General features: G+C 37.5%; 1 protein-coding gene across 1 annotated transcript; it reads left to right on the top strand.

Moving 5' to 3' along the window:
* The first annotated feature begins 13,745 nt into the window (after positions 1–13,745).
* Positions 13,746–18,517, top strand: LOC108288073 (prorelaxin H2-like). The gene is made up of 2 exons (XM_017506853.2): positions 13,746–14,080; positions 17,892–18,517. Exons 1-2 carry the CDS (start codon positions 13,870–13,872, stop codon positions 18,233–18,235), a joined length of 555 nt encoding a protein of 184 aa, XP_017362342.1. The 5' UTR covers positions 13,746–13,869; the 3' UTR covers positions 18,236–18,517.
* Positions 18,518–22,741: the final 4,224 nt, after the last annotated feature.

The following is a 22,741-nucleotide window of genomic DNA, read 5'->3' as shown; positions in this document are numbered from 1 at the left end:
TGGTTCCAGCTGATCCTGACATGGGGATAGGGTGGTGAAGCTGAGGTGTTTCCTTCTGTTGTCTATGTGGCCATCCTGGATTTCTGTGCACTACACATTTAATGTATTCTAATACCCTCCTTTAGTTGTTTTTATCAAAATGTAGTTGCTTACTTATTGTTTTGGCTATCTTTGGGAGGAAGTTGGTGAGTATTGGGAGCTTCTAGTTAGGTTATCTTACTGATGTCATAAAATAGTGGATTTGAAATGCTCTCACCAAAAATAAATAATAACTATATTAGACTATGAATATATTAATCAACCTGATTTGATCATTTCACAATGTTTGCATGCATCAAATCATCACATTGTACCCAATAAATATATATGTAATTATTATTTGTCAACTCAATAAAATAAACGTTTTAAAGAAATAGAGTCACTGAATGGATTAAAAAGACCCAACTCTATGCTCCCTGCAAGAGACTTGCTTCTCCTTTAAGAATACACATAGATTTAAAGTGAAAGGTTGTAAAAAGACATTTCATGCAAAGGGAAACCAAAAGAAATCAGTGGTAGCTATGCTTAAATCAGATAAAACAGAGATTTTCAAAAACTAAATTGAGACAAAGAAGGTCATTATATAATGAGATAAAAGATCAATTCATGAAGAAAATATAATGTAAATACATACACATTCAACATCAGAGAATGTATATATTTATAATACAAATATTAAAAGATCAGAAGAGATAGATAGATTGTAATATAATAATACCAGAAGTCTTCAGTATCTCACTTTCAGCAACACAAAAATCATCTAGATAGAAAATAAGGAAACTTGAACTACACTTTGGGTCAAATGAACCTAACGGACATATATAGACTATTCCATTCAACAGCAGCAGAATACAGATTCTTTTCTTGCACACCCAAAACATTTTTCATGCTAGATCATATGTTATGCTACAAAACAAGTCCTAACAAATGTAAGAAAATTGAAATCGTATCAATTATTTTTTGATACCACAATGTCATGAAACTAGAAATCAAATTGTTGATTTGGAGAAGGAATTGCAGAAAATTCAAAAATATGTAGAAATTAGACACCCTCATCCTAAACAATGGGTCAAAGAAGAAACTAAAAAGGAAATTAAAAAATATATTGAGACAATGAAGATAGAAACACAACATACCAAAACTTATGGGATGCAGCAAAAGCAATTCTTTTTTTTTTTTTAAGTCAAACTGTATCCAGTTTTTTTTTTAAGAGAGAAAAAAAGAAAGAGAAAGAAAAAAAGAGAAAAAGAAAGAAAAAAAAAGAATGAAAGAGAGAAAGAAAGAGGAAGAGAAAGAGGGAGAGAGAACAGGAGTCTTGCTTTATTGCCCAGGCTAGAATGCAGTCTAAAAATGGGTATTGAAAACCTCTTTTATGCCAATAATTGTACTTAACAATGGAGACAAGAAGGAATAAGGGAGGAAAATAACAAACAAGCAGCCAGCCAATATTTCATTTAAACCTGTGAAATGCTATGCAATTACTGAGGAGTGATTTACTTCCAATTATGTAGTCACTTTTAGAGTAGGTGTGATGTGGTACTGATAAAAATGTATGTTTTGTGGATTTGGGGTGGAGAGTTCTATAAATGTTTATTAAGTTTATTTGTTCCAGGTCTGAGTTCAAGTCCTGGATATCCTTGTTAATTTTCTGTCTCGTCGATCTGTCTAATATTGACAATGTGATGTTAAAATCTCCCACTATTGTTGTGTGGGAGTCTAAGTCTCTTTATAAGTCATTAAGAACTTGCCTTATGTATCTGGGTGCTCCTGTATTGGGTGCATATATATTTAGGGTCATTAGCTCTTCTTGTTGCATTGATCCTTTTACCATTATGTAATATCCTTCTTTGCCTCTTGATCTTTGTTACTTTAAAGTCTATTTTATCAGAGGCAAGAATTGTAACTCCTGCTTTTTATTTATTTTATTTTATTTTATTTTATTTTTTGCTCTCCATTTGGTTGGTAAATCTTCCTCCGTCCCTTTGTTTTGAGTCTATGTGTATCCTTGCATGTGAGATGGGTCTGGATGCAGCATACCAATGGGTTTTGGCTTTTTATCCAATTTGCCTGTCTGTGTCTTTTGATTGGGGCATTTAGTCGATTTAAATTTAGGATTAATAATAATATATGTGAGTTTAATATTGCCATTTGATGCTGGCTGGCTGTTTTGCCCATTAGTTGATGTAGATTCTTCATTATGTTGATGCTCTTTACCTTTTGGTATATTTTTGGATTGGCTGATACAGGTTGTTCCTTTCTACGTGTAGTGCTTCTTTCAGAAGCTCTTGTAAAGCAGGCTTGGTGGTGATGAAATCTCTGAGTACTTGCTTGTTCAGAAAAAAATTTATTTTTCCTTCACTAATGAAGCTTAGTTTGGCTGGATAGGAGGTTCTGGGTTGAAAATTCTTTTCTTTAAGAATGTTGAATATTGGCCCCCACTCTCTTCTGGCTTGTAGGGTTTCTGCTGAGAGATCTGCTGTGAGTCTGATTGGCTTTCTTTTGTGGGTAACCCGACCTTTCTCTCTGGCTGCCCTTAGCATTTTCTCCTTCATTTCAACCCTGGTGAATCTGACAATTATGTGCCTTGGGGTTGCTCTTCTTGAGGAATATCTTTATGGTGTTCTCTGTATTACCTGGAGTTGAATATTGTCCTGCCTTGCTAGGTTGGGAAAGTTTTCCTGGGTAATATCCTGAAGAATATTTTCCAACTTGGATTCATTCTCTGTGTCACATTCAGGTACACCTATCAAACATAGATTAGGTCTTTTCACATAGTCCCATATTTCTTGGAGACTTTGTTCATTCCTTTTTACCCTTTTTTCTCTAATCTTGTCTTCTCGTTTTATTGCATTGAGTTGGTCTTCGACCTCTGATATCCTTTCTTCTGCTTGATCAATTCGACTGTTAAAACTTGTGCATACTTGACAAAGTTCTCATATTGTGTTTTTCAGCTCTATTAATTCAGTTATATTCCTCTCTAAATTGTCTATTCTCCTTAGCATTTAGTCAAACCTTTTTTCAAAGTTCTTAATTTCTTTGCATTGGGTTAGAACATGTTCTTTTAGCTCATAGAAGTTTCTTATTACCCACCTTCTGAAGCCTGATTCTGTCAGTTCATCACACTCATTCTCCATCAGGCCTTGTTCCCTTGCTGATGAGGAGCTGTGATCTCCTGAAGGAGGAGAGGCATTCTGGTTTTGAATGTTTTCAGCCTTTTTGCACTGGTTTCTTCCCATCTTTGTGGATTTATCCACCTGTCGTCTTTGTAATTGCTGACTTTCAGATTGGGTCTCTGAGTTGACATCCAGCTTGTTGGTGGTGATGTTATTTCTGTTTCTTTGTTTTCCTTTGGCAGACACCACTCCCCCACAGAGCTGGATCTTCCTGGGTTCAGCTGTGATTGCTGTGAAACTCTCAACCGTCAGTGTTTCCAATTGCTGTTTTTTTTGTGGGGGTGGGACCAGCCGAGCCCAATTATCTGGCTCCCCAACTCAGAGCCCCCTTTTTTCCTAACTGAATGGTTGATTCTCTCCCAGATGCCCCAGTTGCGCGCTGAAAAGGTGCCAGGATCTATGCATTTTCCCATGGGGCAACCGCCCCGGCTGAAACAGCGGCACTGAGATTCGTGGTGCTTTTCTGCCTGGGAATCTCCTGGTCTGGCTCCCGGCTTCAGTCCCCTTTTCAATCAGCTGAATGGGCGACTCTCCCTTCCCAGAGCTCCAAATCCCAACCAAAAGGGCACCCAGTCCCACACACTCCACACTGAGAACCGCCAAGCCGGTATGCCAGCAAAACAGCTGTGCCGGTCAAAAGAGTCACACTGGCGACTCGTGGGGCTCCTCCACTGGGAATCTCCTGGTCGGTAGGCAACAAAAATTTGTCTGGAAGTCTGGCGTCCACTCACTCCCTGCACCTTCACTGGGAGCTAGAATCCTGAGCTGCTGCTAGTTGGCCATCTTGGATCTCTCTCTGTATCCAATTTTATTAAAGATACTTTTCATAAACAATCATGGTATTTCAGGCAGGACATGGGCAGACAGTCATTAACATTATACAACAACTTTCAAACTCCCTTCTTCAATGGACTACCAAAAATCAGAAAGCCACTATAAAACCCAATGAAGTCTTCATCTTATGTGCTGAACAGGGAAAGCTTAGAGTGAGGGTTGACATATTTTTCACATTTAGCATGTTGTTTAACAACTTTTCACAAGGCAAACCTGACTTTCAGGAAGTGGAAAAAAAAATGGCAGAATTTATATGAAGATCCACAATCTAGAAATGGAACTGCCACCCTTTTGACAGGTGCCATCTCAGTGGCATCACTGGAAAGTCCAGATTGCCTGACACACTGTTAACCAATGATTGGGGGTCAGTTAGGTCCCAACAGATGTCTGGGTTTAAGGGAGTCAAGTCTATGCTGAAAGATGGCAAGGATAAAAGGACATAAAAATGAATTTGTTTTTCCATACCACAAGGCTTTTGTGTGCCAGGGAGGCCATGTGTGTCAAAGTCAGGGAATCACTCCTCCTGGGAGCCAAAAGGAAGTCTCTCAAAACTAGAAGGGAAAGGTGTTTTCCCCATATCAACCCAGCTTCAGAGGCATTCTATTAATGACATATGCCCCTTCTCCAAAAACAACAATGAAGTGTTCTGTGTGCTAACAACATAGCTTTAAAAAAAAAGTAGAACAAAATTCTGCATTTTAATAAAACTTGATTTAAAAAAATAGTATTTCAAACTGTACAGTCACCAGAAGTACACAGTTATAAAAAATGCACACACTTCACTTAGCATCTCCAGCACCTTCAGCTTTCTGTGCCTGGTCTGTTTTGGCATCTCCATTTTCTGCAGTTATTCCCCTCCTTGCCAGCAGCAGTTTTTCCCTTTTTCCCTTTGAGAACCTTCTCTCCCTTCTTTGCAGGGTCCTTTTTAGGCTTGGGATCTGGCTTTGTAGGACCAGGTTTAGCTGACAACCTCGCAGATCTTCTCTGTGGTTCTTCCTTCACTTTGACTTTATCTCCTTTATCATCCCCTTCAGACTTTCTCTAGGGCATGGTGGTGGTGGCGATAGTGGCGAGAAGTAGGCGTTCAGCACCGGATGCAGTGGCGCGTGGGCTTTGGTCAGTCCTTAGGTTGTTCTCACCTCTTCTTCAGCAAAAGCAATTCTAAGAAGAAAGTTTATAACAATAAAGGCTTCCATTAAGAAAAAAAAGAAAGATCCCAAATAAGCAACCTAACTTACATCTCAAGGAACTAGAAAAAAAGAACAAACTAAGCCAAAAGTGAGCATAAGGAAGAAAATAATACAGATCAGAGCAGAAACAAATAAAATAGAGAATAGAAGACAATGGAAAAGATTCATAAAACTAAGAGTTGGGTTTTTTTTAAGAGATAAAATTGATAAAACTTAACTACACTAAGAACAAAAGAGAGACTACCTAAATAAAATTAGGCATTAAAAATGATACATTATAATCAATAACAGAAATACAAAGGATTGTAACAAGCTGCTATGGACAATTACATGTCAAAAACTGGATATCCTAGAAAACATAGAGAAATACTGAGACACAACCTATCGAGTTAAAGAATCATGAAGAAATATTAATATAATATCCAAGCAGGCCAATAATGAGCAAGGAGATTGAATCACTAATAAAAAGCCTCTCATCAAAGAAAATCTCAGGATCAAATAGCTTCACTGATGAATTCAAACTTAGGAAAAACTAATACCAATCCTTCTAAAAACTCTTCCAAATAACTGAAAAGGAGAAAACACTTTCCAGTTTATTTTACAAGACCAGCATTTCCATGAACCTGAAGTCAGACAAGGACACTACAAGAAAAAAAAGTAAAGGCCAATACCCTGATTAACAGACATACAAAAATTCTCAATAAGATACTAGCAAACCAAATTCAACAGCACAATTAAAGGATAATTTGTCATCATCAAGTGGTTTTTATCCCTGCAATAGTTCAATACATCTAAATCTATAAATGTGCCATATCACATTAACATCATGAAGGACAAAAACAATATAATCATCTAAATAGATACCAAAAAAAAGCGTACTCAACAAAATTCATCATACTTGCATGATAAAAACTCACAACAGATTAGGTATAGAAAAATTTACCCTGGTACAATAAAGGCCACATATGACAAGCCTATAGCTAACATCCTACTCAATGGTGGAAGGTTGAAACCTTTTCCTTTAAGATCAGGAAGAAGTCAAGTATGCCCATTTCCACCACATTTTTCAACACAATACTGGAAGTCTAGCTAAAATAAGTAGGCAAGATAAAGAAATATAAATAATAAAAATCAGAAATGAAGAGTTAAATTGTCTCTGACTGCAGACAAAATGATCTTATATATAGAACATCCTAAATAATCCACCAAAAACAATCAGAACTAATACATTCATTAGAGTTGCAGGATACAACAGCAATGTATGAAAATTCAAAGCATTTCTATACATTAACAACAAACTATCCAAAAAAAAGAAATCAAGAAAACAGTCTCACTGAAACCACAATGAGAAGAAATACAACCTTATGTTTTTTTAGAGTGGGTATTATAAAAAGACAAAAAATAACAAGTATTGGTGAGGGTATGTGTAAAAAGGATCCCTTTCACACTGTTGGAAATGTAAATTATTATGGCCTTTATGGAAAACAGTATGGGGGGGGTTCCCCAAAAAATTTAAAATAGAACCATATGATCCAGTAATCCCACTATGGAGTATACCTCCAAAGGATGTGAAATAAGTATGTCAGAGATATGTCTGCACTTCCATGTTCACTTCAGCATTGTTCACAGTAGCCAAGGTATGTAATCAACCTAAGCCTCCATCAACTGATGAATGGATGAAGAAAATGTAGTATACATATACTATGGAATACGACTTAGCCTTAAAGAAGAAGAAAATCCTGTCATTTGCAACAATGCAGATTAACCTGAAAGACATTATGTTAAGTGAAATAAACCAGGCAGAGAAAGACAAATACTGCATAATCTCACTCATAAGTGAACTCAAAGAAGCAGATTAGAATGGTGGTTACCAGGGGTTGAGGGGTGAGGGAATAGGCAAGATGTTAGTCAAAGGACGCAAAATTTCCTTTAGAAATGAGAAATATGCTTAAGAAATCTACTGTACATCATGTTTATGGTAAACAACAATGTACTATATTCTAGAAAAATGCTAAGAGAATTGATTTTATGTGTTCACCACCACAAAAAAATGGTAAGAATGAGGCGAGGCATATGTTAATTACCTTGATCTTGCCATTGCACAATGTGTACATGTTTCAAAACATCACGTTGTACACAATAAATATATACAATTTTGTGAATTTTAAAAATTAAAATTGTAAATTTTAAAAATAAAGGTCAACTTAAAAATTTTTTTCTTATATTAAGAATGTGTTCAATTAGAACCCCAGATGTTTTCCCTACCAGCTACATTAATTCCAGCGAGGTTTTTATCCTTCCTGCCATCACATGCCTGCCCATGCACACACATACATGCTCCTCCACACCCTCATCTTGTATGTGTGCAATAAATTCTTCAAAATATCTTAGTTTGGGCCTTCAGTTACTCCTGTTGTTGGTCCAATCTTCAGTTCTTCCTAACCTTAGAGATTTCACATTGTTGCAGGTTATGGTATGTCAAGAAGCAATTATCTGAGTCAGGTGATGGCCTGTCATCTTAGAGTGCATTTGTTCTCCAGCCAGATGAGCTCATGGTGAAGTCTTGGACTGAGATCTAGCTCCTGCTAGAATCACATTTGTTTCTGAAAGTGGGACTTCCTGGAGCAAACACTCAGATCTAAATCAAGAAAGGAAGCATATCAGAGAAGGAATAAGTGAAGGTAAAAAAAATTTCATTTTTCTTATTTTTAATTGATAAAACAGAACACTGTTCAAAATGGTTGGAACAATGTATTAGATTATGTATGCTTATATATATCTTAGTATATGTTATTTTTAAATGAAATGAATGACAGTGATGATACAAGAAATGGAAGGGAGGAATTATAATTATTTTTTATTGTAAGATACTTATACTGCCGTGAAGTAAGATAGTGTTATTTGAAAGTGTGCTTGGATTAGTTGTAAATGTATATTGCAAATTCTTGGGCAACCTCTAAAAATAGTTCAAAAAGAGTTATAAATGATATGTTAAGAAAGAAGAGAAAAGGTAATAACATTAAAGGTTCCATTAAAGCCATGCACAATTGGGAATGGGAGCCATGAGTGACTAGGGGATCTGAAAGATCAGTCACCCTAGCAGGGAAGAGATAGGAATGGGACTTCATTGGAATGTTAGTTTTTTTCTAGGAAACAAATATAGATCCTAAATCCTGTGAAACTTGTTTTGGTGAAGGTGTAGGGAAGAGGTTTAGGGAGGAAGTGTATGAAATTACTGAAAGCAAAAAGTCCCACACACAAACACAACTTCACACACAAGAATCTCCTGGTTTTGTTCTCTTTCTAGGGTAGAAAGAGTGCAAGAGCTAAAGCAGCTAACCTTCTCTACCTAAAGTCCAGAACTAAACAGGGTGCAAAAATTGGAGGAGGGAGGGATTAGGCATGATTGCTCTGAGATAACCCCAAGCCCTCTCTAAAACCCTGCTTCCTTAGACCTTAGCCCAATTAAGATATTCCTCCTGCTTCCTGCTCCTTGCTCTCATCTGCAATCCTGTGGATTCCTCTTTTATCCATCACAACTACTTCACTCCCCCTCCTCAAAGATATGACTCACTCCAAAATTAGTGTTCCTGTGGCAGCCTGGATCTCGTCACTGCGTCACAGGATCTTTAATTACAGGGGCTCTGCCTTTCCCTAGTTCTAGTAACCTGGGGACTCAGTTAATTTTTTTACTCAACTACTAATTTTTTACTAGTTGTTCCCATACCTCTACCCACAACTGCCAGGGAAGCTGCCACACCTCACTATGAGATCTATAAATTTCCTTCAAACAAGATGTGTTGAGCAGCCACTGTGTGCTTGTCACTGCCCAAAAAGAGCTCATGGTCTAGTAGGAAAGACCTACAAGTAAAGAGTTGTGAGTGCTGTGATAGAAGGAACAATCTGTAGAGGGACTGGGAAGGGGGTGCTGAGTATGGAAGAGATGGTTAGCAAAAGATCCATCATGTAGTTAATACTTGACCTGCTTTTGAAAAGAAAATAAGCAAAGAAAAAGAGGCAGAGGAGGAACAGGGAAAGGCAAAGGTAGTAGCAAGGCCGATGGAACTGCCAGTGAGTCAGTAGGTCTGAGGACTGGGTTGTGGACGAGGGAAAGGAAAATGCTGCTAAAGAGAAGACAGGAAGAGGCGATATTAAAGTCAGCTGAAGTTTAGACCACATGCTGGGGGTAATGGGAAACAGCTGAAGGGGTTACAAAGAGATCATGATTTCTGCATTGGAGAGACTGACTTTCTATCAACACTGAGCAGAGTGAGAAGGGATATGGAAAGAGGTAGCAAAGAGTTCCTGAGAACCATAGAACACATTATACAGTCTGAACTGACTCCTCTGTTCCTCTAGGAACAAAGAAGAGGAGGAGATCTGTTGTAGTAGCTGGTTGTTTTAATCACCTCCTATTCATCCTGTTGGAGCAGGAGGGATTCCTGCCTTAGAATTATGCACATGGCCAAACATATGACAAGTGACACTGGCCTAATGAGACTGACAGAAATTTATTAATTACATAGACTTACAGGGTGGAGGACAAGGACACTAAATGCCATGCAGGGCCACATGGGGGTTGCAGTTGGGAACAAATTGAGTAAGAGGGGCATGTGAGGCAGGCTTTGTAGTAGCAAAAGAGTTAAGTGACCCCTGGTTACCATGAAAGGATGTGACTGCCTTCTTTGAATAATTCCAGGGCTGGCAGAGAACTGAAACTCGCTCTTCAAGAATAAGCAGGAACTGTGTCTAGTTCTCTTGATGCGGAGGGTTGTTTGCAGGAGCAGAGTGAGGAGGGAAACTTGTGGTCAGGCCATGTGAGGCCTTCCCAGTCTTACCAGATGCCAAGGCAGCCCATAATATTGGGATTAATTAGGCCTTACACCACAGATCAACCCTTGATGTCTTGACATTAATTTTAAACAAAATTTTGATGGAGGAGCCAGGCTCAGGGGACCCTTGTGATGTTCCACGTGTGGCTTTTGGCAATGGCTGGATTGTATGGTCAAACTGGGGATCACACATGAGAGCCAATGCCCAGCATAACAGTAAAACCACAAACCACAATAAAAGCAAACAGTGACATCTTATTGTTTTGTTTTTGTTTTTCAATTTCTCTGGGGCCTGCGAGATGATTACTGGGGCCACCAGGTCTGGCCAGGGGTGATTCTTTCTGAACTTTCTCTCAGTACATACAGTATTACTTGAGTAGAAGTAAGAAATGAGGAAAAAACTAACGAAATTATTTATCTTTCCTAATCTCTTAACCAACGTATTTCCAGCAGTTTGCTGAGAAGAAGTCTTTTTGAAGATCACGACATCCCTTCATTTCTTGTTTGACTCTTCTGATAAAGAACCATGATAATCTGAAAGGAAAGCATAAACATCTGGAGCGGTTCCAAAGGCACGTGGGGGGAGTCGGCACTGATTTCTTATTCGGGAGGCCTGAATAAAAGCATTTACCTCTCCATTTTCTCCAAATCTCAATGAAATAATAATTAAAAAAAAAAAAAACTAGAAACAAAAACAAATCCAGTGTAGCACTGACTGTCATTGGAATCAGGTATGAGTTGCCTGTTGTTGACAGATCAGAGAAAACAACAAGAATTTGGTAGAAAATACAAACAAAGCTAGGAAAAGAGATTAGTGGTAAAATATAAAAGAGCAGACTTTTATATCTTAAAAAAATAAATAAATAAATAAGTTTCTCTTAGAACTGTTGGCCAAGCCCTAATAGACAAAGTCAGGAATGGAAGATGGGGCAGGTAGAAGGCCACAAGCAAGGGAATTTAATACGGGGTTGTAGAAGCTCAGAGACCATCTGAGACAAAGCCAAAAGGAGTGCTCTATGAAATGGAGATTCCAACACAGAAGAACGAGAACAATGTCCAAGAAACTTGCAACTTGGACAAGACAAAGATGCACCCCCAGATGCAGAAGGCAGCTCTGCAGACCCCATCCTGACCCACATACCTCGTCCTGTCCTACACAAAATCCATGGAGGCAGGGCTCCTGGACCCAGAAGCTGTATTCACTGCTTTTTAAAAGAGTATTGACTCCTCTTCCAGTGGTACAAAGATTTCCTGTAGTAAATCATCTAGTATCAACACTCAAACAATCACTTTAATCTGTAGAATATCTAATTCAAGTACGGCTAAAGTATGCCTAAAACTCTCATAGGAAACTGATGTCTGTAAGTTTATTTCTTAATAAAAATGTATTCTGCATATATATACACGCATACATATATCTCTATCTATCTATATCTCAGGATATAGTAAATAACAGAAAACCATTAAACAGTTACTTATAAGAGCCTATGAGAAAAAGCATCCAACCCCATTTAGCTCCTCAATGATGCCAGCAGGCTACTCCCACCCTCCCAGGCAGCTGTGTCTAAGCATGTAGACCTTCCTCTTTATGCTCCACACCTCGTGGTCCCAAGATGGCTGCTTCACCTCCCTTTCTGTGTCTGCTTCAGGAATAAAAGAAAGGAGAAACAAGGCTTATGGTTTGAATCAGAAAGGGGGGCTTTAGAATAGAGTAGACATGGGTTGGAATCCCCAGCTCCAGCACTTGACAGCTGTATGCATGGATGTATTTACTGTTTCTCCTTAAAAAGGTTTCCTTTTTATTTAAAGGACATGAAATGCCTTTTAGCTGTGCCCGTAAAGACTGAATCTGGCATTGCCTGTGATCCACAGCAGTAGGGTAAGCTCACATCTGGCACATGTGCTAACCAAAATTACCCTGGATAAGTGCATGACTACTCTCAATCTGTTTCTTCTTTCTGTAAAATGGGAAAGTGGCCACTGTACTGTACTGGACAGTTTTAGGGACCGTATAAAGCTATGTAGACAACATAAAAAAACAAAACATCCCTGAACACTTTGGGAGGCTGAGGGGGGTGGATCACCTCCTATACCAGGAGTTTGAGACCAGCTTGTCCCACATGATGAAACCCCGCCTCCACTAAAAATACAAAAACTAGCCAGGTGTGGTGGCAGAAGCCTGTAATCCCAGCTACTTGGGAGGCTGAGGCAGGAGAATCGTTTGAACCCGGGAGGTGGAGGTTGCAGTAGCCAAGATTGTGCCATTGCACTCCAGCTTGGGTGACAAGAGCCAAACTCTGCTCAAAGAAAACCTCAAAAACAAAAAAATCCCTGGAAATTTACATTTTTAACAAGTAATTACTTTGGAGTACAGCCTTGCACGTGGATTGTTTTTACAAGGACTGTCAACCCACAGAAATATTTTCAAACCTCAGTTTTGAGAGGCCTCTCTCGAACTGTGTGTTTTAGTGAAAATCCATTTGAAAGCATTGCCTCTGACCATCTCATAGCTTTGGTCGAGGATTTTTTGAAGAATTACACATTGCTTGGTATTTGATCAATACTAAGTGAGCCTACTGAAGTCACCAGCAATCTAGAAATTAGAATTATTTTATTCCATATTTATGTTTGTAACTAAAAGATTGTTATTACTTTATTTCAAAGCTACCCTAACTTCCTGCATGTCTCCAGTTTATCTGGTGGAGCTGAACTAATCTGAGTATATTATAAACACAAGCAAGTTATTTTTTAAAATGAACCTATTTGTACTAAAAATTTATAGCTAGAAGAGTTCTCTACTAAACATATTATCCAGAAGTGTGTGGATCTTTAAAACGTTAAATTAGATGCTGGTAAAAAAAAAAATCACCTCTTACAGGTACAGCAAACACAAAATACAGTAAACAAACAAACATACAAACATATCTTTGTGCTATAATTTGTTATTCCTTCTGGGGTTGTGGGATTTCCACTGCTTTTTTTCCTTCTCTCTCTCTCTCTCTCGCTCTGTGTGTGTGTGTATGTGTGTGGTGTGTTTTCTAGTCTGTAGAGATGCAGAGTAGAATTTTAAATTAAAATATTCAGATTAACTAGTTACAATCTAACTTATCCCAGAGAGTGGAAGGAAATGGAGAAATTGTGTTGTAAATTAAAGACATTACTGCACAAGCCTCAAATGATGTTACTGGGGATTTAAATGTTTTTATCTGGATTCAGATTAAAAGTCATCAGTTTTCCCTCTCATCAACAATTTATTCATTTATCCATTATATTTTTATGGATTGATAATGCCCAACACCATACTAATTAATCCAATTTATAAGATAATCTAACTATAATCTTATTTAAGTTAGAAGGGTTTTGGCAAATGTTCACTCTGGAAAACTGGGGTGTAAGAATATGGGCGATCTCAATTTTATTTCTATGTATGTAAAAGGAAAGGCTTCATATCTAAAATAACTTTACCTACATATACAAAATTGTTTGAGAGCAACAAAAGAGAGAAAAATACAACTGTAAAAGGGCCAAGGACAGAGGGATGGGCAAATGAAGGAAAGGCAGAGAGGGTGAAAAGAGCTGGGGGAGAAAATTCTGTGGAGGGGGTTAGGAGAGGGGTGGAGCCGGCACTCTTCCCTTAAAAGCTGAGTGATAGCCCAAGGGATATATAAAAGACTGGTTGAGCCAGGTAGGGAAAGCAGCCAAAAGCCGGGGACAGGCACACAGGTCCAGGTCTGTAGGCCACAGCAGCTGCAGATCAGAGAGGCAGCAACGTCCAGACCTCCAGGAGCGACCAGGGCCAGGATGTCTCGCCTGTTCTTGTTCCACCTACTAGGAGTCTGTTTACTCCTGAATCAAATTTTCAGAGCAGTGGTGGCCAACGGGAAGGACGACGTTATTAAAGTATGCGGCCGAGAGTTGGTTCGCGCGCAGATCGACGCTTGCGGCATGAGTACCGTGGACAAAAGGGTTCTGAGCCGCCAAGATGCTCCTCCGCAACCTAAACTAGTGACAGGTGAGAGCTCCCGACCCTCCCGGCCTTCCCGCACTTCCCATTGGTTACTCTCCGGCGGCTGCCCAATCGGAACGGCGGCCCGCACGCCCGGCTCGAGATCTCATTGGCTGCCAGCGCTCAGCTCCTGCTCCGCCGCGGCTGGTTCCTAAAGTTTGGGCTTTTTCTTTGCCAGGTGATTTTATTCAAACAGTCTCCCTGGGAATCTCACCAGAGCGAGGGAAAGCACTGAGAATAGGAAGCTGCTTTATCTGAGTTCCTTGGTGCCTTTCCCACCAGGCAGCCAGAGCGACAGGGTGGAAAGGAAGGGTAAGCGTCAGAGAAGGTGGCCGGGCGGCCAGACAGCGGGTGTGCTGGTGGGGGCACCAGGACAGGGCATCCCGGATTGAGAGGAAAGGGGGTAAACACTGAGGCGGTGCGCTGGTTATCAAGGCTGTTTGGGTACCGTAGGACAGGGCAGCACTCTGAGGTCTCTGTGAGGGTTCGGTAATGGGAAGATGGGAAGGGCCTTGCACTTAATTACTCTCCTCGTCCAAAAGTTGGGCTGTGGCTTATGCCATTGGAAATGTTCTTTAAACAAAACAAAACAAATTCCAAAGGAAAGAGTCTGGCCTCCCACTTCTTTGATCTGAGTATTGAAGTTCATTTGGGATGGAAAGAAAAGGAAAGGCTTGAATGCCTACAAGAGAAACTTCAGAGGATCAGAGACAAGGGAAGCAGGCCTTCAGACCATCACAGCTGAAGACTCTATTGATGCTTTTAAGCATTTGAGAGCTGCAGTGGGTTTGCTTTAAAAGCAAGTTGAGTACAGCTCATTCTAGAATGGCTTTAAAAAATATTTTTGTGTTTATAAAGTAGCAGTGAAAACTCATGGAGGTATACGCTAGCCTGAAAAGTGTAATGGATCATATTAAATTCGGAGAAGGTAACCTCAATTTGCAACCAATAACGTGTTTTATGTTTATATGACATGTAATTTTATGATAAACCACAACTAAATTTTATAGGCTATATGCATATGCTGTATATAAATGACTCGAATGTAAATATATTTATTTTTACGAGATTTAAAGTATAGTTCTAAAGTTATTTACTTTTCTACATTGTTTGTTAGAGTTCGATTTAATGGCAATTTTTACATGTCTTTTGTATAACATTAGGACAAAAGTACCACAAAGTCTAGGAATTTTCTGATTCAAAGTAGAGAAGACCAGATTGCATTGCATTTGCTTTATTATTCCACGTTTTCTGACTATAAAAGTAGTAATGCTCATATTAAAGACAAAAAATGTACATTAATGAAGGGAGTAAAATGAGAATCACAGGTAGATATTAAAGACTTTGAAAAATATATGTGAATTTTATGAGAAAATGAAATTATATTAAACAAGTGGAAAGAAATGTTAACATTTGGATAGGTATATCTTTTGAATTTTCACTCACCATTATACTTTGAGCAGTTTCTCACATTGTTATTATCCTAAAACATAATTTAAAATTCCTGTTTAGTATTTTTGTCATAAATCTGCCACATGTACTTAAACATTCTTTGGGGGATATGTAGTTTATCTCTAAATTGTTGCTGAAAATAGTTGACTGAGCACATTTATATATAGATATTTGGCCATATTTTTATTTCCTTACAAGAGACATGAGATTTAAAAGTATTTTTAAAGAATTTTCTTTATTGCTATGCAGTATAATTAAAGTGAAAGTAATCTAAGAAAATATTGCCTGCAGGTGGGAGTAAGATAAATGTTTACCATTACTAGGTAGGAAGTACATGTGATTTGTGATTCCTGTGAGTTTTCAGACTTCTACTGTAAGGTAATTGCTATTTGCTTTCACATTATTACACTGTTAGCTAATCATTTTATCCTACAATGTGTGCCAAAGTAATATTTGCTGCGTCCCTTTTAAAAATAAGATACACTTTAAACCATAAGAGGCCTATTTTAGTAAGATTTGCATCCATAATACAGTGAATTAAGGGTATTTATATGAATTCAGACAGAATATTTTCTCTGAGCCTAGGTTCCATAGCTAAAAGTGTTATGGATTATGAAATATTTCAAAACAGGTTTAAAATATAATTTTAATAAAAGAGTACAAAACACACAGCCTATGAATCAACTTAATACTGTACAAGCTATAACTGTTTTGGTTGATTCATTTAACTGGCTTTAAGTATATAGAAAATTACCTTCAGCTTTTCTCAGCATTTGATAAGGCCCAACTACAGAAAGTTTAGGTTGGAGTAAAGAGAGGTTTTTATGAAGAAAGTAAATTGAATTAAACTTAGGATGTCTTACTGACAGAAAATACCAAAACTTCTTATTTAACCAAAAATGATATAAATTCACATCTGTCATTTCCAGTTAAGAATGTGAATGAGGGAGAGTGTTAGGAAGAAAGACAAAATGTTTTATTTTTTAATTCTTCTGCCAAACTCCAACTGTTGAAGTTTGTTGTGGGCTAAAAGGAGAACAACTGAGTCACTTGCTACAAAACTCAAGAAATGCTCTGCCCCAAAACTAGTGCTGTCTAGGTGAAGGGACATGGTTTTCTCTATCAGCAGGCATCAGTGGTTAACCAGGTGTCTGCCTCCCACACTTAGATTTACTCCTCTCATCTCTTTCTTTTCATTACGTCAAGAGTAATGCCTTGTTAATGGACAGTTTTGCTGTCCAGGAAGAAGAGCAGCAAGACCTGATCTAGGTTTAGACTATAATTTAAACACCATCAGTGTTTCTAATTTCTTTGTGAAATAAAACTCTCAAATTGTGTAATTAGGATAGTTAAGAGAGAGTTTAGCTCACTGTAAGTTTTTTGAGTGCAAGAAACATTAATAAAAAAATTATGTCTCCTAACTAGCAGTGCTAGAGACATGGAAACAGTTAATGAATGTTCAACTGAGCTGAATGGGTACAAAGATGGAGGAAGATGTCAGCTGGGTGTTCAGCAGGTTCCCAGCCCAAGTCCCAGCCTTCACATTTGGCCAGCCTGGGTTGCTTGTAAGAACAGGCACCCTTTCTAGGGGACACACAAATCTTGCTTAGTGCATGATCCGCAGCTTTGGAACAAACATCAAACAAAATATTAATCAGTACACTTACACCACAGCAGATACGAATCTCTTCTTAAACCAGTGATTTTTGGTTAGTGTTCTTTTAACCCACTTCTCTCTTTAATATAAAATACTATTGATTTGGAGTACATACTCTGGGGAAGACAAATTGTTAAATAGATAGTTGAGGAACATCAGACTTCTTTCTCCTGTTAATTAGATCAGAGGTGTTGGAAATTCTGCCTCTTTAACTTTATCCTCCAGGAGTAACTTGCCACCATGAAACACTCAATAGCTTAAAATAATACCTTTTTCAAGGCTTACTATTACAACTCATAATATCATAAATCATAGCTTAGCAATGGAAGAAAATGACTTAAGAAGAATCCAAGAAAATGAACACTAACTGTGGTCAAACTGAGTGTTTTCAATGACTTACATGACTTCAGAAAGATGACAGATTAATGTCAGAGTCAAAAGTACTGTGATAAAAGCATTGAGGGGATCATGAAGAGAGATGAGAGAGAACCAATGGGGTAGATCAGAGCCTTGGTAAAATTATGGTACTTGAAGGTGTCTAACTGTAAGAAAGCTAAGTTGTTTAGATATTACGAGGCTTGCTTATTTTGTTCCAATGTTTATATTGAGGCAATGCTTTCTTTTTTCTATGTAAACATTCATAGTTTTCCTGGATGCTCTTTGACATGAATATGACCTCACATACACTTTTTTTTTTAAATTTAACAGAAATTGTGCCATCCTTCAACAGCAAAGATACAGAAACCATAAATATGATGTCGGAATTAATTGCTAAGCCACAGGAGCTGAAGGCAGCCCCATCTGGGAGGCAGTCATTGTTACCAGAGCTACAACAACATGTACCCATATTAAAGGATTCAGATCTTAGCTCTGAAGAATTTAAGAAAATTATTCACAATAGACAAAGTGAAGCCCCACACAGCAGTCCTTCAGAGCTAAAATACTTAGGCTTGCATGCTCATTCTCGAAGAAAGAGACAATTCTCCCTGGCACTGTATGACCAATGTTGCCTAATTGGTTGTACCAAAAGAGCTCTTGCTGAATTTTGCTGAGATGAAGCTGATTGTGCACATCTCATCTAATATTCACACATATTCTTGATGACATTTTCACTGATGCTTCTGTCAGGTCCCATTAATTATTTAAATTTAAGAAATCCTTATTAATGTTTAGATTTTTCATTTGATGTATAAGAAAAGACTTCATATGATTGTACTTTCTATAAATGACACTTTTTATGCTGAAATGTCTTTTTGTCTTTATTAACAGAATGATTATGTTGTGTTATTCTTTTTAATGCTGCTAACTTAAAATTACAATAAAACTTTCACCACTTTAACCATATGTAATAACAACATAGTACCTAATACCAGTTACATAAAGCCATAACACTTGAACTTTCCTAATAGATTTTGAAATGTTTTTGTATTGAAATATTCATTGCAAACAATCAGATTGGACACTAAACCAAATTTAATTTAGTTGAGGTCATATAAATTGAAGTACTTTTTTTCTTTTTTAAAAAATTTTTTTCTAGTATTGTCTGAAGGAAACTCAAGTGCTTTTCAAGCTAGGGTTCTGTTCTCGGTTCTAGTGTCTAAGAAACTTAAAAGTAAATTATTTTTAAGGAGAAAAATGAATAGACATAATGTAAAAGAGAACAAACAAGTCGATATCATATGTTACAGAAGAAATAGTATAGGGAACATACTTTATGTTCACTTCTTTAGAATTTACAAACTATTTCTGTAAGCAAAATTACTGAAATAATATGAACACTTGTAAGAAAAGTAAATCGACATAGTTATCAACTTAGGATTTTACTGGTTTCGTGTGTTATATATGCATGCATTTTACCCAGCATTTATAGAAGAAATACAGGTGAATGACAAGTGAATCTCCTCCATCAAATGCCTGTAAACAAATTTAAGAGATGAAGACAGTAATTCCTGTATTTCAAAGTCCCATACATGACTAATAATAACCAAGTCTCTAGGATTTATTCATTCCTCACCAAGGGCACCTTGCAAAACTTCATAAATGACTGCAAAACCTCACGGATCATAGCCACCTTGGATGATGCAAGGAAGAGTGCTGTCTGATGTGGAGATTTCAACCTAGAAGAATGAGGGTAATGTCCAGCAAACATACAGCCCTTATAGGACAGAGAGGCACCTCCAGACCCAGATCCTGTTCCAGCCCATGTTTCACGTCTGTTCCTTCACAAAATCCATGGAGGCAGTCACTGAATTAGAATCCATATTGACCAGCTCTGGTGGTATGTCCACTTTTTGAGTGATTCAAAGATAACTTGTGGTTAACTGTCTACTAAGAATATGCAAATAATTACTTCAGTCTTTAAAATGTATATTTCAAGTCCTACTAAAGTCTACCTAAAACGGTCATGAGAAACTGATGATTGTAAGTTTATGTCTCAAAACATTTACTCTGTTGATACATATGTATTAGGACTGTGTTCTCTGTAAATAACAGAATACCCTACACAAGTACTTCTAAGAGGCCCATGGAGCAAATAAGCATCTACCCCTGTTTAGCCGCTGAATGGTAGCAGCAGCCTCCTCCCAACTTTCCAGTCACCTGTGCCTAGCACAGAGGCCTTCCTCCTTATGCTCCCCCCTTCATGGTGGGTCCCAAGATGGCTGCTGCTTCTCTCTTAGTCTGCATTTCAGGCAATAAAGAAAGGAGGAACAAGAGGGATTAATGCCTGAAAGAGAAAAGCAAAGGCTTTTCCAGAAACCTTCTCACTTGTGCTCATGATATATTGGCAAGAGCTGTGTCACATGGACACTGCTACCTGCAAGAGACTTTGGGAAATCATAGCTAGCATTTGTAACCTCCAGAGTTGAGATAGTCCAGGGAGAAGTTTCCAAAAAAAGACATTGGCACAGTTAAACTATAGATGCATTCATGCTCTGTTGTGTCTGTAGTGACTCTCTGAAAGACGTTCATGTTTGTCTATTGCCCTTCACTATTAGATTAACTTCAACAGCAGGTAGATCCATGGGATGCTGTGGAAAAAAGAACTTTTTGGAATCCAGTGGACATGGATAGAATTGCAGCCTCAGCACTAACCAGCTGTATGTGTGATCATATTTTTTTTTGTCTTTAAAAAGGTGTCTTTGTTTCTTTTGACAGAAAATACTTATATTTGTTTTTAAATTTATAAAATCATTTTTAAAAGTAATTTTAGGTTTACAGAAAAATATAGTAGAAAGTACAGTCAATTCCCATATGGCCCCTCACTTCACCACATAGTTTTAGGTATAAATAACACCTTGCATTAGTGTGATACTTATGCATCAATTGAACCAATATTGATATATTATTATTATTAATTAAAGCCTATAGTTTACATTAGAGTTCACTCTTTGGATTATACTGTTTAGAGTACGTTCTATGGATTTTTAAAAATTAATTGGCGTTTTAAAAGTAGTTTCAAGTTCACAGGAAATTTAAGTGGAAAATGCTGAATGTTACTCCATACTCCCCCAACTACTTCCCCTAACATCAGTCTCCATTATCTGTATGTTTGTTGCATGTGGTACCTTTCTTACAACTGATAAAGGAACCTTGACATTATTATTAATCAAAGCCCATAATTTACATTATGGTTTACTCTTTGTGTTTTGCATTCTATGGGTTTTGACAAATGTATAATGACATGTATTCTCCTTAAAGTAGTATTCAAAATAGATTTTACTGCCCTAAAATTTCCTTATGCTCCCTACTTCGTGCCTCTCTCTTCCCCAAATCCCTGGCAATCACTGATCTTTTTCCTGTCTCCATGGTTTTGACTTTCCACAACCTCATACAAGTGGAATTAGATGGGCTATAGCCTTTTCAGATTGACTTCTTTCACTTAGTAATATGCCTTTAAGGTTCCTCCATGTATTTTCCATGGCTTGTTTACTCTTTCCTTTTAGCACCAAATAATATTCCTTGTCTAAATGCACCACAGTCTATTTATTCATTCACCTACTAAAAGTCATTTTGGTTGCTTCCAAGTCTGGGCAATTATGAATAAAGCTGCCATACACATTCATGTGCAGGTATTTATGCTGAAATAAATTTTCAACTCACTTGGGTAGATACCAAGAAATATGATTGCTAAACCATATGCTAAAAATATGTTTAGTTGAAAAAATCCTGCTAAACTGTCTTCTAAAATAGCTGTATCATTTTGCTTTCCTACCAACAATGAATGAGAATTTCTGTTGCTCCACATCTTCATCAGCATTTGGTGTTGTCAGTGTTTTGGATTTTAGCCATTCTAATAGTTCTATACTGGTATCTCGTTGTTTTAATTTACAATTTGCAAATGATGTAAGATATTAAATTTTTTTTCACTTGCTTATTAGACATCAGCCTATCTTCTTTGGTAAAGTATTTCTTCAATATTTTGACCATTTTTAAATTGGGATTTTTCACATCAGAAAGCTAAAAAGATCTCAAGTTAACAATTGAACATCACAACTAAGAAAACTAAAAAACCAAGAGCAAACAAACCCCAAAAGCTAGCAGAACACAAGAAATAACCAAGATCAGAGCTTAACTGAAGGAGATAGAGACATGAAAAGCCCTTCAAAAAAATCAACAAATCCAGAAGCTGGGTTCTTGAAAAAATTATTAAAATAGATAGACCACTAGCAAGACTAATAAAGAAGAAAAGGGAGAGGATTCAAATAAACATAATCAGAAATGATAAGGGGGATATCACCACTGACTCCACAGAAATACAAATAACTATCAGAGATTACTATAAACACTTCTGTGCACATAAACTAGAAAATCTAGAAGAAATGGATAAATTGCTTGACACATACACCCCCCGAAGACTGAACCAGGAAGAAATTGAATCCACAAATAGACAAAGAGTTCTGAAATTGAGGCAGTAATAAATAGCCTACCAACCCAAAAAGCCCAGGACCAGATGGATGGTCTGATGGTACCAGCTGAAGTGTACCAGAGGTACAAAGAAGAGCTGGTACCATTTCTACTGAAACTATTCCCAAAATTGAAAAGGAGAGACTCCTCCCTAACTCATTCTATGAGGCCAGAATCATCCTGATACCAAAGCCTGGCAGAGATACAACAAAAAAGAAAACTTCAGGACACTATCCTTGATGAGCATCAATGCAAAAATCCTCAGTAAAGTACTGGCAAGCTGAATCCAGCAGCACATCAAAACCCTTATCTACCATGATCAAGTAGGCTTCATCCCTAGGATGCAAGGTTGATTCAACATAAACAAATCAATAAACATGATTCATCACATAAATAGAAATAAAGATAAAAACGACATGATTATTTCAATACATGCAGAAAAGACCTTTGATAAAATTCAACATTGACAAGCCCAATGTCATTTAGAGTTTTTTCCTATGTCATATTCTAAGAGTTTTATAATTTTGCATTTATTATGATGATGAAATACCCATACCAAAAATGTGCCATTTAAATTATATTTTAGTGTAAGTTTAGTGGCATTAAGTACCATGGCTCCAGCTGGGCCTACCAGTGCAGCCATGAACCCATGT

Source organism: Cebus imitator, unplaced genomic scaffold (assembly GCF_001604975.1).
Source record: "Cebus imitator isolate Cc_AM_T3 unplaced genomic scaffold, Cebus_imitator-1.0 Scaffold364, whole genome shotgun sequence".
Classification (NCBI taxonomy): domain Eukaryota; kingdom Metazoa; phylum Chordata; class Mammalia; order Primates; family Cebidae; genus Cebus; species Cebus imitator.
This window is presented reverse-complemented; position numbering and strand designations above follow the sequence as displayed.